The sequence below is a fragment of the Mustela nivalis genome, assembly GCF_964662115.1.
Source record: "Mustela nivalis genome assembly, chromosome: 8".
In the NCBI taxonomy this organism is placed as follows: Eukaryota; Metazoa; Chordata; class Mammalia; order Carnivora; family Mustelidae; genus Mustela; species Mustela nivalis.
Genome location: NC_139027.1, coordinates 66,695,333 through 66,708,276, shown reverse-complemented (window position 1 = coordinate 66,708,276; position 12,944 = coordinate 66,695,333). Strand labels below are relative to the sequence as shown.

The following is a 12,944-nucleotide window of genomic DNA, read 5'->3' as shown; positions in this document are numbered from 1 at the left end:
TCCCTCACTGTCTCTCTCTCAAATAAATTTAAAAAAAAAAAATCTTTAAAAAAAAAAAAGAAAGAAACTCATTTTAGACCCAAAGACACCTCCAGATTTAAAGTGAGGGGGTAGAAAACAATTTACCATGCTAATGGACATCAGAAGAAAGCAAAAGTGGCAATCCTTATATCAGATCAATTAGATTTTAAGCCAAAGACCATAATAAGAGATGAGGAAGGACACTATATCATACTCAAAGAGTCTGTCCAACAAGAAGATCTAACAATTTTAAATATCTATGCCCCTAATGTGGAAGCAGCCAACTATATAAACCAATTAATAACAAAATCAAAGAAACACATCAACAACAATACAATAATAGCCCGGGACTTTAACACTCCCCTCAGTGAAATGGACAGATCATCCAAGCAAAAGATCAAAAAGGAAATAAAGGCCTTAAATGACACACTGGACCAGATGGACATCACAGATATATTCAGAACATTTCATCCCAAAGCAAAAGAATACACATTCTTCTCTAGTGCACATGGAACATTCTCCTGAATAGATCACATCCTGGATCCTAAATCAGGTCTCAACTGGTATCAAAAGATTGGGATCATTCCCTGCATATTTCCAGACCACAATGCTCTGAAGCCAGAACTCAATCACAAGAGGAAAGTTGGAAAGAACCCAATATATGAAGACTAAATAGCATCCTTCTAAAGAATGAATAGGTCAACCAGGAAATTAAAGAAGAATTGAAAAAATTCATGGAAACAAATGATAATGAAAACACAACAGTTCAAATTCTGTGGGACACAGCAAAGGCAGTCCTGAGAGGAAAATATATAGCAATACAAGCCTTTCTCAAGAAACAAGAAAGGTCTCAAATACATAACCTCACCCTACTCCTAAAGGAGCTGGAGAAAGAACAACAAAGAAACCCTAAACCCAGCAGGAGAAGAGAAATCATAAAGATCAGAGCAGAAATCAGTGAAATAGAAACCAAAAATACAATAGAACAAATCAACAAAACTAGGAGCTGGTTCTTTGAAAGAATTAATAAGATTGATAAACCCCTGGCCAGACTTATCAAAAAGAAAAGAGAAAGGACCCAAATAAATAAAATCATGAATGAAAGAAGAGGGATCACCACCAACACCAAAGAAATACAAACAATTATAAGAACATACTATGAGCAACTCTATGCCAACAAATTTGACAATCTGGAAGAAATGGATGCATTCCTAGAGACATATTAACTACCACAACTGAATCAGGAAGAAACAGAAAACCTGAGCAGACCCATAACCCAGTAAGGAGATTGAAACAGTCATCAAAAATCTCCAAACAAACAAAACCCCAGGGCCAGACAGCTTCCCAGGGGAATTCTACCAAATATTTAAAGAAGAATTAATTCTTACTCTCCTGAAACTGTTCCTAAAAATATAAATGGAAGGAAAACTTCCAAACTCATTTTATAAGGCCAGCATCACCTTGATCCCAAAACCAGACAAGGATCCCATCAAAAAAGAGAATTACAGACCAAAATCCTTGATGAACACAGATGCGAAAATTCTCACCAAAATACTAGACAATAGGATCCAACAGTACATTAAAAAGATTATTCACCACGACCAAGTGGGATTTATTCCAGGGCTGCAAGGTTGGTTCAACATCTGCAAATCAATCGATGTGATACAACACATCAATAAAAGAAAGAACAAGAACCATAAGATACTCTCAGTAGATGCTGAATAGCATTTGAGAAAGTACAGCATCCCTTCCTGATCAAAACTCTTCAAAGTGTAAGGATAGAGGGCACATACCTCAAGGTTATCAAAGCCATCTATGAAAAACCCACCGCAAATATCATTCTCAATGGAGAAAAACTGAAAGCTTTTCTACTAAGGTCAGGAACATGGCAGGGATGTCCATTATCACCACTGCTATTCAACATAGTACTAGAAGTCCTAGCCTCAGCAATCAGACAACAGAAAGAAATTAAAGGCATCCAAATCGGCAAAGAAGAAGTCAAACTATCACTCTTCGCAGATGATATGATACTATATGTGGAAAACCCAAAGGGCACAACTCCAAAACTGCTAGAACTTGTATAGGCGTTCGGTAAAGTGTCAGGATATAAAATCAATGCACAGAAATCAGTTGGATTTCTGTACACTAACAGCAAGACAGAAGAAAGAGAAATTAAGGAGCCAATCCCATTTACAATTGCACCCCAAACCATAAGATACCTAGGAATAAACCTAACCAAAGAGGCAAAGAATCTATACTCAGAAAACTATAAAATACTCATGAAAGAAATTGAGGAAGACACAAAGAAATGGAAAAATGTTCCATGCTCCTGGATTGCAAGGACAAATATTGTGAAAATGTCTATGCTACCTAAAGCATTCTACACATTCAATGCAATCCCTATCAAAATCCCATTCATTTTTTTTTTCAAAGAAATGAAACAAATAATCCTAAAATGTATATGGAACCAGAAAAGACCTCAAATAGCCAAAGGAATATTGAAAAAGAAAGCCAAAGATGGTGGCATCACAATTCCAGACTTCAAACTCTATTACAAAGCTGTCATCATCAAGACAGCATGGTACTGGCACAAAAACAGACACATAGATCAATGGAACAGAATAGAAAGCCCAGAAATAGACCCTCAACTCTATGGTCAACTAATCTTCGACAAAGCAAGAAAGAATGTCCAATGGAAAGAAGACAGTCTCTTCAATAAACGGTGTTGGGAAAATTGGACAGCCACATGCAGAAAAATGAAATTGGACCATTTCCTTACACCACACACAGAAATAGACTGAAAATTGATGAAGGACCTCAATGTGAGAAAGGAATTCATCAGAATCCTTGAGGAGAACATAGGCAGCAACCTCTTCGACCTCAGCTGCAGCAACTTCTTCCTAGGAACATCACCAAAGGCAAGGGAAGCAAGGGCAAAAATGAACTATTGGGATTTCATCAAGATCAAAAGCTTTTGCACAGCAAAGGAAACAGTTAACAAAACCAAAAGACAACTGACAGAATGGGAGAAGATATTTGTAAATGACATATCAGATAAAGGGCTAGTGTCCAAAATCTATAAAGAACTGATCAAACTCAATACCCAAAGAACAAATAATCTAATCAAGAAATGGGCAGAGGACATGAACAGACATTTCTGCAATGAAGACATCCACATGGCCACCAGACACATGAAAAAGTGCTCCACATCACTCGGCATTGGGGAAATACAAATCCAAACTACAATGAGATACTGCCTTATACCAGTCAGAATGGCTAAAATTAACAAGTCAGGAAATGGCAGACGCTGGTGAGTATTCAGAGAAAGGCAAACCCTCCTACACTGTTGGTGCGAATGCAAGCTGGTGCAACCACTCTGGAAACAGCATAGAGATTCTTCAAAAAGTTGAAAATAGAGCGATCCTATGACCGAGCAATTGCACTACTGGGTATTTACCCTAAAGATACAAACGTAGTGATCCGAAGGGGCACGTGCACCCGAATGTTTATAGCAGCAATGTCCACAATAGCTAAACTATGGAAAGAACCCAGGTGTCCATCAACAGATGAATGGATAAAGAAGAAGTGGTATATATACACAATGGAATACTATGCAGCCATCAAAAGAAATGAAATCTTGCCATTTCCGATGACATGTATGGAACTAGATCGTATTATGCTTAGCGAAATAAGTCAATCAGATAAAGACAACTATAATATGATCTCCCTGATATGAGGAAGTGGAGATGCAACATGGGGGATTTGGGCGATAGGAAAAGAATAAATGAAAGAAGATGGGAATTGGAAGGGAGACAAACCAAAAGCGACTCTCAATCTCATAAAACAAACTGAGGGTTGCTGGGGGGAGGGGTGTCAAAAGAGAGGGGTTGGGTTAATGGACATTGGGGAGGGTATGTGCTATGGTGAGTGCTGTGAAGTGTGTAAACCTGGCAATTCACAGACCTGTACACCTGGGGATAAAAATATATTATATGTTTATAAAAAGATTTTAAAAATTTAATTAGAAAAAAAAAAGAAGGGTATTTAACTCAGGTCAAGGAGGCAGAGAATGTTCTCTGAAAGTCATGGTTATTCCCAAAATGACTCATGCCTGTGTACTTGTTACTATATTTCCATAATCTACTTATTCTTATAAATTAAAATTTGAGTATTAAGAGAGTTTCTAGGATATAGTCAAAGTTGAATACTTTGGAAAGTCTTGCCAAAAGGTGGTTTAACTTTTTTTAAAAAAAGACTTCATTTATCTATTGTGGTGGGGAGACAGAACACAAGCAGGTGGAGGAGCAGAGGGACAAGTAGATGTAGGGCTTGATCTCACCACTGTGAGATCATGACCTGAGCCAAAAATCAAGAATTGGACACTTAATTGACTGAGCCACACAGGTGCCCCCCAAAGTCACTGACTTTTAAAAGTGCTAATTAGGTATGGACAAAATCATTATAAAAGAGGAGCTGGAGTGAATTTTTTAAATCTTGGATTCATTAGTCATTTAATTTCAGATGTATCTTAAATTTTCATTCTGTTTTAAAGAAACTATAAAGGATACATTAGGGGTGTGGTTCCCACAAGAAACACACAGTACAATTCTAATCAGTGGATATTTCCACAAAGGAAATGCATTGGCATTCCAATAAAAATTTGAAGACTGAACTGTTTAGAATAACTTATCTAAGTTTAGTATATATAATATTCTATAATTCTTTTTTTTAAACTTTTTTGGTTAAGTAACCAGCCAGATCCCAGTTCTTTCTCATAAGGAGTGGTTGCTTCTACTCCAGTTCAGTATGGGACACGGTAGAAGATGAGAACAGAGGGCTGGGCTTTGTTCTAGGATGACCAGGCAAGGCCCAGCCATTTCCTAAGAGACCACCCACTCCACACCCTCAACATCAGTGCCTATAGGTCTGCTCTATTGAGCCCATCTATTTTCCCAGAGTGAAATACTCCAAACCTCCGTCTGGAGTGGGGAACAAAAGATCTGGGAATTACTCCAATAATCCTCTGTTGGCTCTTCACCTTGTTCCATGTTTCCTGTCCCATATCTGTCAGATGCCTCCATTTTTTGAGCCCTCCTGGGACCCCACCCCATCCCCATAAGCACTTAGCTTCCAGGTTTTTTTGTGGTCTACTCAAGTTCATTGCCATTTAACCATCTGCTTTCTGGTTTCCAAATTTGTTAGTATCTTTAATCTCATTTAGTTCTCTATTTTCCTAAGGACTTAAGCTTTTTAAGGTATTTACCATCATTATACCCATGTTTTGGGAGGGGGCGGGGGAAATGCACATGTTGAATTTGTCATGTTTAACTGGAAATCATGGTCACCTTCTCACCATCAATACTCCCTCCCTGTAGAATGTAATACTGTCTTAGCACTTAGTGGTTTGATCCCTAGGCTCATTACTTAAATTTCATCATTTTATTTCCTCAATTCAAGAAGTGCAAATAATACTCCCTACTTTGCAGGACTGTGAGGAGAAATAAAAAATATGTAAAGTTGCCTACCATAGTGCTTGGTACAAAGGACACAACAAATGGAAGCTATTTTTATTATTAATAATTGCATTGTATTATGCTAGGTCTTTAGCTGGAATTTAGCTTTGGAAACCAAGTGTGAAAGTCTCACTTTTTCCTTCCTTGCCTTCCTTCCCCCTTCACCCACACCTCCCCCCCCCCCCCCCCACCGCTTCTGTCTCTGTCTTTTATTGTGTTTCTCATTGCCACATTCATTATTATATCCCAGGTCCTAGAATGATGCCCGGATCTATCCAACAGATTAAAAACATAATGTAATTAAACAAACATACACAACACAATATAGGTCTGCAATTTATTCATATTTTGGATGATGTTTGGATACTAGTGAAAAGGGTTTTAAAGAGGAAATATTTGAACATAACATATAAAAAATATGTATATATATACTAGTTTGTATATTCCAGATTTTACATATATGTATATATATGTGCATATACATACAGACTTCAAAACTGTAGATGTAAACATGCATCATACCAATTAAAAGTCGTCATCTGGTCATTCTGTTCCATCAGCCCACTTAATTACGCCTGGTCTTTGGCATTTCAGCAATGTCATTTTGTGCTGATAATGAAAGTGCCCTTTATTCTTGTACCACCACACAATTTCCTGGCTGCCATCCACGGTCACTTCAACAAATGGCTGGGCTCCATCATATCCTGAGCTGCTATAAGAATAAGGGTTCACTGTGGGTTTTATATCATAAAACTTTATAAATTGGAAAGGCTGATCTAATTTGTGAGGAAAGTCCTACTTAAATAAAAGTTGCAGTTTTTATCAATGACTTGATATCTTAATGTTTTCTTGAATTACAAAATCATATTATAATCATGAAAAAAATTTTCTGAAGTAGGCGTTAGTGTTGTTTCTTTTGCACCAAGGTGTAGCATCATAATGGTTTCTTGCTAGAATTATGCTCAAGTTTTTTCACTGTATTTTGAAAATCTATACCATTATTTTTTATATTACTTTTATATAAGATCAAAATAATTGCTACCTAGAAGAATGGGGTATCTGATAGAAAAATATTACAGATGAATGTTTTTTAAGTAGACTAACACACAAAAAGTTAAGAAAATTTCCCAAAGTAAAAGTTGCTGAGTTCCCACCAATAAAGATCAAGTTGTGTGTTTGAATAAATTCTGGCTTTGTTGGTAAAATATAGATGGCTAGAGACCAACTTGTTTGGTGTATCCTTGTTTAGAAAATTTCTATTTTAATTAGATCAAGTTTCCAAGAAACAGAGAGTGGATTTCAAACATTCTTCATGGACTTTGCCTTATGTTTTGTAATCCTCATAAAACAAGGCTTCTTTTAAGTAATTAGTTTGGGTTCAACTTGAATTCTGAAGTAGAATAACCACGAAGAAATTGAATATCTTCTTTGATGTTTTCCTACTTAAATGTTCTTCACTATTGTGGGCTTCTTTAAAAATCTCATATATTTGCATAAATTAATGTGGTAGTAATGTCTAATTTTAACAAATATATTGGGGTAAAGAAATTCTCTAATAGCTCAGATTTGTATTCTTTTTATTTCCTTTATTTGTACCCATAATGACATGGGTTTTTTGTTTTTTTTTGTTTTGTTTTTTTAGTTATTGTTTTTGAGACTCTGGGAGGTTCTAGATCACTATGTATGTATGTGTATATGTATGTATGTATGTATTTAGATTCTATTTATTTGAGAGAGAGAGAAAGAGAGAGATAGTGAGAAAGAGCACTAATGAGGAGGGGAGGGAAAAGCAGGCTCCCCGTGAGCAGGGAACTCAACACAGGGCTTGATCCCAGGAGCCGGATCATGATCCAAGCAGAACGCAGACACTTAACCGACTGAGCCACCAACATGCCCCTGGATCACTATTTAAAAGATAATTCATTTTAATTGATTTAATTGATTTGTTTCTGAAGTATTTCTGTTTCTTAATTGTGTAACAAGTCACCCCAAAATTCCGTTGCTTCAAAAACAATCATCACTTTATTTGCTCATGATTTTGTAATCTGGGCTGGGCTCAGCTGGGCAGTTCTTTGGCTGGTCTTAGTGGTTAACACTTGGGTGACTGTATTCACTAGGAAGGTCATCTGAGGACTGGGCTCAGCAAGGAGTCTTCAATGGCCAGGCCCTTCTTTCTACATGTGGTCCCTCCATTTGAGGGTAGCTGAACTTCTTACATAGCAGTTCAGGGCTCCCAAAATTTCAGAAACAGAAGCTGAAAGGCTTTCTCAAGGTTTATTCCTGGAACTGGCAGTATTACTTTTGCTATATCTTATTGGTTAAAGCTAATCTCAAAGCCAGCCCACATTCACAAGGAAGGGACTGTACAGGCATGTGAATAGTGGAAGACCAATAAAATAGGGTCACCAATGTAATAGACTATGACATGTTGTTAAATTGTTCTTCCCATGAGAGTTTAGGAGTAGCTAACACTTCACTTTACTTTTGTCTGAAATGTCTTTAAATTGCCTTCACTCTAATGGGTGAAAGTAGAGTTGGGTATAGAATTCTTAGTTCATGGTTATTTACCTTTTATACTTGGAAGATATTATTCCATTGTCTTCTGGGTCCTATTGTTACATCAAGTCTGCAGGAAGTCCAGTTAATCTTTTGAGAGTAATATGTTTTGATATAAGATTTTTAAGGTTCAAAGGGGGCGTTTGTATATAGAGTTATTTATAGTTACTTATGATTTATATTAATAACCTATATTTAATATTACAAATGAAAAATATTTCTTTCCATAAGCCTTTAATTTTTATATATTGTTTCACTATAATTGTAGGGCTGTCTTCTTACTTCATATTAAAACTTTCTGTGTCTTTGAGGGTGTTTTTTTGTGCTTATTTTAAATTCTTAGAGTATCAGTTCTAATTATTCAGCCCCACACAGTATATGTTTTTAATTTTGTTGTCTTTTCTTTACAGTGTCTGTCTAGATTATCTTAATAGGTCATGTTCCCCAAGGGGAATCAACAGCCCTGTAGAGGCAAAATGTAAAAACTAGGGTCTGGCTTGTGTGCCTCCTAGTGCATTTAAAGGAAAGAAAATGATGGTCAGGCTAGAGAGTGTCAGATCCTGTAAAACCAACCTTGGTCATTTCCATTTGCTGTCACTATACTAGGTCACCCTCTAGTTAGAACACCACCTCTCCTCCCACTTTAAATTCCTAAAAAGAGGCAACCCAAGAAAAGGCAATCTCTTGATGCTTTCAGTCTACCAGCACTGATGGTTGCTGGAGGAATGGTAGCAGGGCAAATACCCAAAGGGGCAGCATGCATCTGTTTTCATCAGCTCCTTACTCTAAAGGGACTTCTGTGCTGTTCCAAACTTACTCAGTTGACAGCAGATGGCTAGCCAGTTGCTGCCAGTTTCTTCCCCCTGGGGAAAGCAATGACCTTCCCAAGGCAATGTGGGGATGGGGTGTCAAGAGGAGATTTAAAAATCTCTCCCCATGAATGACCATGACAGTCACCCAAAACCCAGTAGTCTTTTCCCAAATGGTAGAAAAAATATGTGTAAGTATGGCTAGACTTTTCTCAGTGTCATAGTTCCCATACATTTTTTTTTAAGATTTTATTTATTTATTTGACAGAGAGAAATCACAAGTAGGCAGAGAGGCAGGCAGAGAGAGAGGAGGAAGCAGGCTCCCTGCTGAGCAGAGAGCCCGATGCGGGACTCGATCCCAGGACCCTGAGATCATAACCTTAGCCGAAGGCAGCGGCTTAACCACTGAGCCACCCAGGCGCCCCAGTTCCCGTACATTTTTAGTAAATCTTTGGCACCTGCTGTTCTTTTGTACACTAGCAAATCCTTAAAAAAAAAAAAAAAGGTAATGATTATGTAGAAAATGAGTTTTGAGCAACTGATCTCAACTAGAAATCAAGGAAATATCATCAGTTAACATTTTTTTTTCCCTGCTAACAGGGAAAAGATTGCCATTTCAAATCATGTAATATATAAATACTTAAAGACTCATCATTCCTGCTAATAAGATTAGTTTATATCAATGTCTGAATATTAAATTGGATTCATGAATGCTTAGTAGTCTGAGTTTACTAACATATTTCTCCACATATTTCTTCTTCTTATATATTCTCCCTAACTTTAAAGGCAAGATTTTTTAAAAATTAAATTTCATTTTTTAATAGTTAACACATGCATATAGTATAAAATTCAAATGGCACAAAAGAATATACAATGAAAGTGAACCCATCTCTGTCCTCCAGTGACCGAATTCTCTCCCCCTGTAGCAGTCACTTTATCAATCTCTTGAATGTTATTCCAGAGATATGGTAGGTATACATAACTTCCTATATGTGACTTTTTTATAAAAGGGAGAAATTTTACAATTTTTCCTTGATGTAATTTTACCTCACTAAACAGGGAGTTGTTCTGATCCTATATAACCTTGCATGCTAAAAGTAAAGTGAGTTTTAGAAGTTATTAAAAATATGGAACAGAGGAGACCAATAGAATGAATCCCTATATACCCATCACCTAGCTTGAAAGATTATTTAAAAGTGATTTTTAAAGGGTTTTACAGTCTAACAAATTTTCAGAACGTCCATCAATGGGAAATGAAAAGAATCACATGTTCTACTACAACTGCAACAGCCCTGGAGTCTCCCAGGTCATTCTGTTAGTGCTAGTGGGGAACAACATATGCATAAAGTTCACATAGCCTTTCGTGTAGTAAAAAATGAGTTGACAAATGAATTGTATTTACATCTTTCCTACAATTTTGGTTGGTTTCTGTGCAAGAGACATTTCTAACAGAATTTTAAAGCCATTGTTGCATTAATATTAGTTTTAGAAAGTACTACTAATGCCTCATATGGGGCTAATTCAGTTGTTTTGATTTGGTTCTTTTCATGGAGAAAGAATGTTGAATTCATTATATTTATCCATACTTTAAAAAATTTAGTATTATTAGCATTTTTTAAAAAATGTGATTATGAATATTGATGATATTTCCATATACAAATCTAATTTTTGTCCTGACTTGACAAAATCTTTTTTTTCCTCAGTTCCACTTGCCTCTCCTGATGCATCAGCAGAACTTCAAAAGAATTTTATAGAACACATCTCTTTTTTACATCAATATGATGCTAGGAAAAGTCCCAATGAGCCCATCCGGGGAAAGGTAAGAGTATTCTGAATCAATTATTTAATACTTTAGGATGGAACAGGTTTATGGTAGAACATTAAGCTTTTCCAAGTCATGACTGTCTTTCGAAAAGTCTATTTGAACAAACTAACATGGTTGTTAGGGGGATAAAAAGCTCAGCAACATGTTACAGTTAAAATTAAGGAATGATGTCATAATTTTGGATCACAGTCTTTGGAGTTTGGTTTCAATTATTACAATCATTCACTTAAGGTAATATCAGAGCAGTTTGATAAACTGTTGGAAATGCTCATGTGGGCGTGGCAGGAATGCATCTGAGATTTAATACAAAGTTACACATTAATGTGACGATTGCCAGATTTTTTTCCCCCAACTGCCGATGTTTGTTTTCATATTTTACCTTAAGTCATTTGTTGAAACTACCTGACGTTTGGGGTGCAATCACAAATGCTGAGGTCTATGAACTGTAGTTGCTAGTGTATCCACAGCAAACCCCAGAGCCGGAAATGAAATTCGATATGAGCAGTCTTACACAATTCAACTGATAGACATGTTGGGAACGGGAAACAAGATGCTGCCTCTTTGACTTTCTGTTTTTCCCTTTTGTTTTCTGGCTCACCCTACTTTACCATTGATGTAAAAGTCTCACTGATAATTATCTTGCTGCTGCCTTCATTTAGACTTAGGTGTTGGCCAATGAGGAGGCAGGAAGAGAATTGCCTGCCTCACCAGAACTTGAGCTAGCACATAAGTTCACAGCTGCATCTCCCAGCAACTTGTGTGCCCTGGTTAATGTCAACTTTGTTTTCCTTTCCAGCGACATGGAGCTTTTGTGCAGACAGAGATAAAACCAGGGAGGAGGCCAATAATTACTACGGGAACAGAGGTATTACGGAATGCTCTAGGGTCATGCTCATCAGAACAGTCCAAAAAAACAGAGAAAGGAAACTCAGCGGAAAGCAAAATGATCTCACCAGGTCTCTGCCGACAAAATTCCCCAGAGCTGTTAGAGACTGAAACTCACTTATCAGAAACAGACGTCAGAGAGGCAGCCAAGGCATGCCCCAGAAGTCCTGAAAGAAGGAAGAAGGTTGCAGACATTTTCCAAGCAACTGCAGTAAACGCTCTTCTCCCCAGGCATGATCATTTCAATCCACCAATAAAAAGTCAGGATAAGTCAGGATAAATTACCTTCTTCAGATAAAAATCTAATCCTTGGGATGGAGAGGAATTACGGAATCACAGAAACCCTCACAGTTGCTTTTTCTGTTATCAATAACCTCAAATTTCAATTTACATAAATGGGAAAATGAAAAAAGACAATTAAAATGCACCAAAAATTTAAGAATCGTCTCTGATGAGTAGTGGATTATGAGACATATCTCTGTTTTATTATTTATAAACAAAACAATTTTGTTTTGCACAAAAATGAACATAGTTAACAAATATAAAACTTTTATGAGAGGCCTTATGGGATAATTATCCTGTGGAATCAAAGTAGTGTTGGAATTTTGCCTCTACCACCTATGAGCTGTGTGACCTTGGGTAAGTTATTCAACTTCTCTAGACTTCAGTTTCCTCATCTGTAAAATCAGGATAATGGTGACTTCCCATGGTTAGTGATAATGAGATTATATACATTGATCAGTAAGTAACCAATGTGATTATATTTTCACTATTACTATAATTAAAGTTTCAGCTGAAGCATAATCCTCTTCTGTAACCTTAAATTCTTCTCATTTTTTTTTAAAGATTTTATTTATTTATTTGACACACAGAGAGATCACAGTAGGCACAGAGAGAGGGGGAAGCAGGCTCCCCACTGAGCAGAGAGCCCTATGCCAGCCTTGATCCCAGGATCCTGAGATCATGACCCCAGCCAAAGGCAGAGGCTTAACCCACTGAGCCACCCAGGCGCCCTCCTCCTTATTTTATTTTATTTTTTAAGATTTAATTTATTTATTTGACACAGAGAGATCACGAGTAGGCAGACAGGCAGGCAGAGAGACAGAGGAAGAAGCAGGCTCCCTGCTGAACAGAGAGCCCGATGTGGGGCTTGATTCTAGGACCCTGGGATCATATGTGAGCCGAAGGTAGAGGCTTTAACCACTGAGCCACCCAGGCACCCCTCCCTCCTCATTTTAAAACTTTTAGTCCTTCCACATACAATTAAGAGTGTGAAAAATTAAAAACATTTCTCCTGGTACTAGTTACACAAATGTGTATGTGCACGCACATACA

General features: G+C 37.1%; 1 protein-coding gene across 1 annotated transcript in view; it reads left to right on the top strand.

The window, feature by feature from the left end:
* The window catches only part of CIMIP6 (ciliary microtubule inner protein 6), a 36,462-nt gene extending 24,049 nt beyond the window's left edge, over nt 1-12,413 (top strand). Inside the window, exons 4-5 of the mRNA XM_082743622.1 lie at nt 10,603-10,718; nt 11,521-12,413. Coding sequence (XP_082599748.1) covers nt 10,603-10,718; nt 11,521-11,889 — 485 coding nt within the window. The 3' untranslated portion in view covers nt 11,890-12,413. The remainder of the gene's footprint in view (nt 1-10,602; nt 10,719-11,520) is intronic.
* The last annotated feature ends 531 nt before the right edge of the window (nt 12,414-12,944 follow it).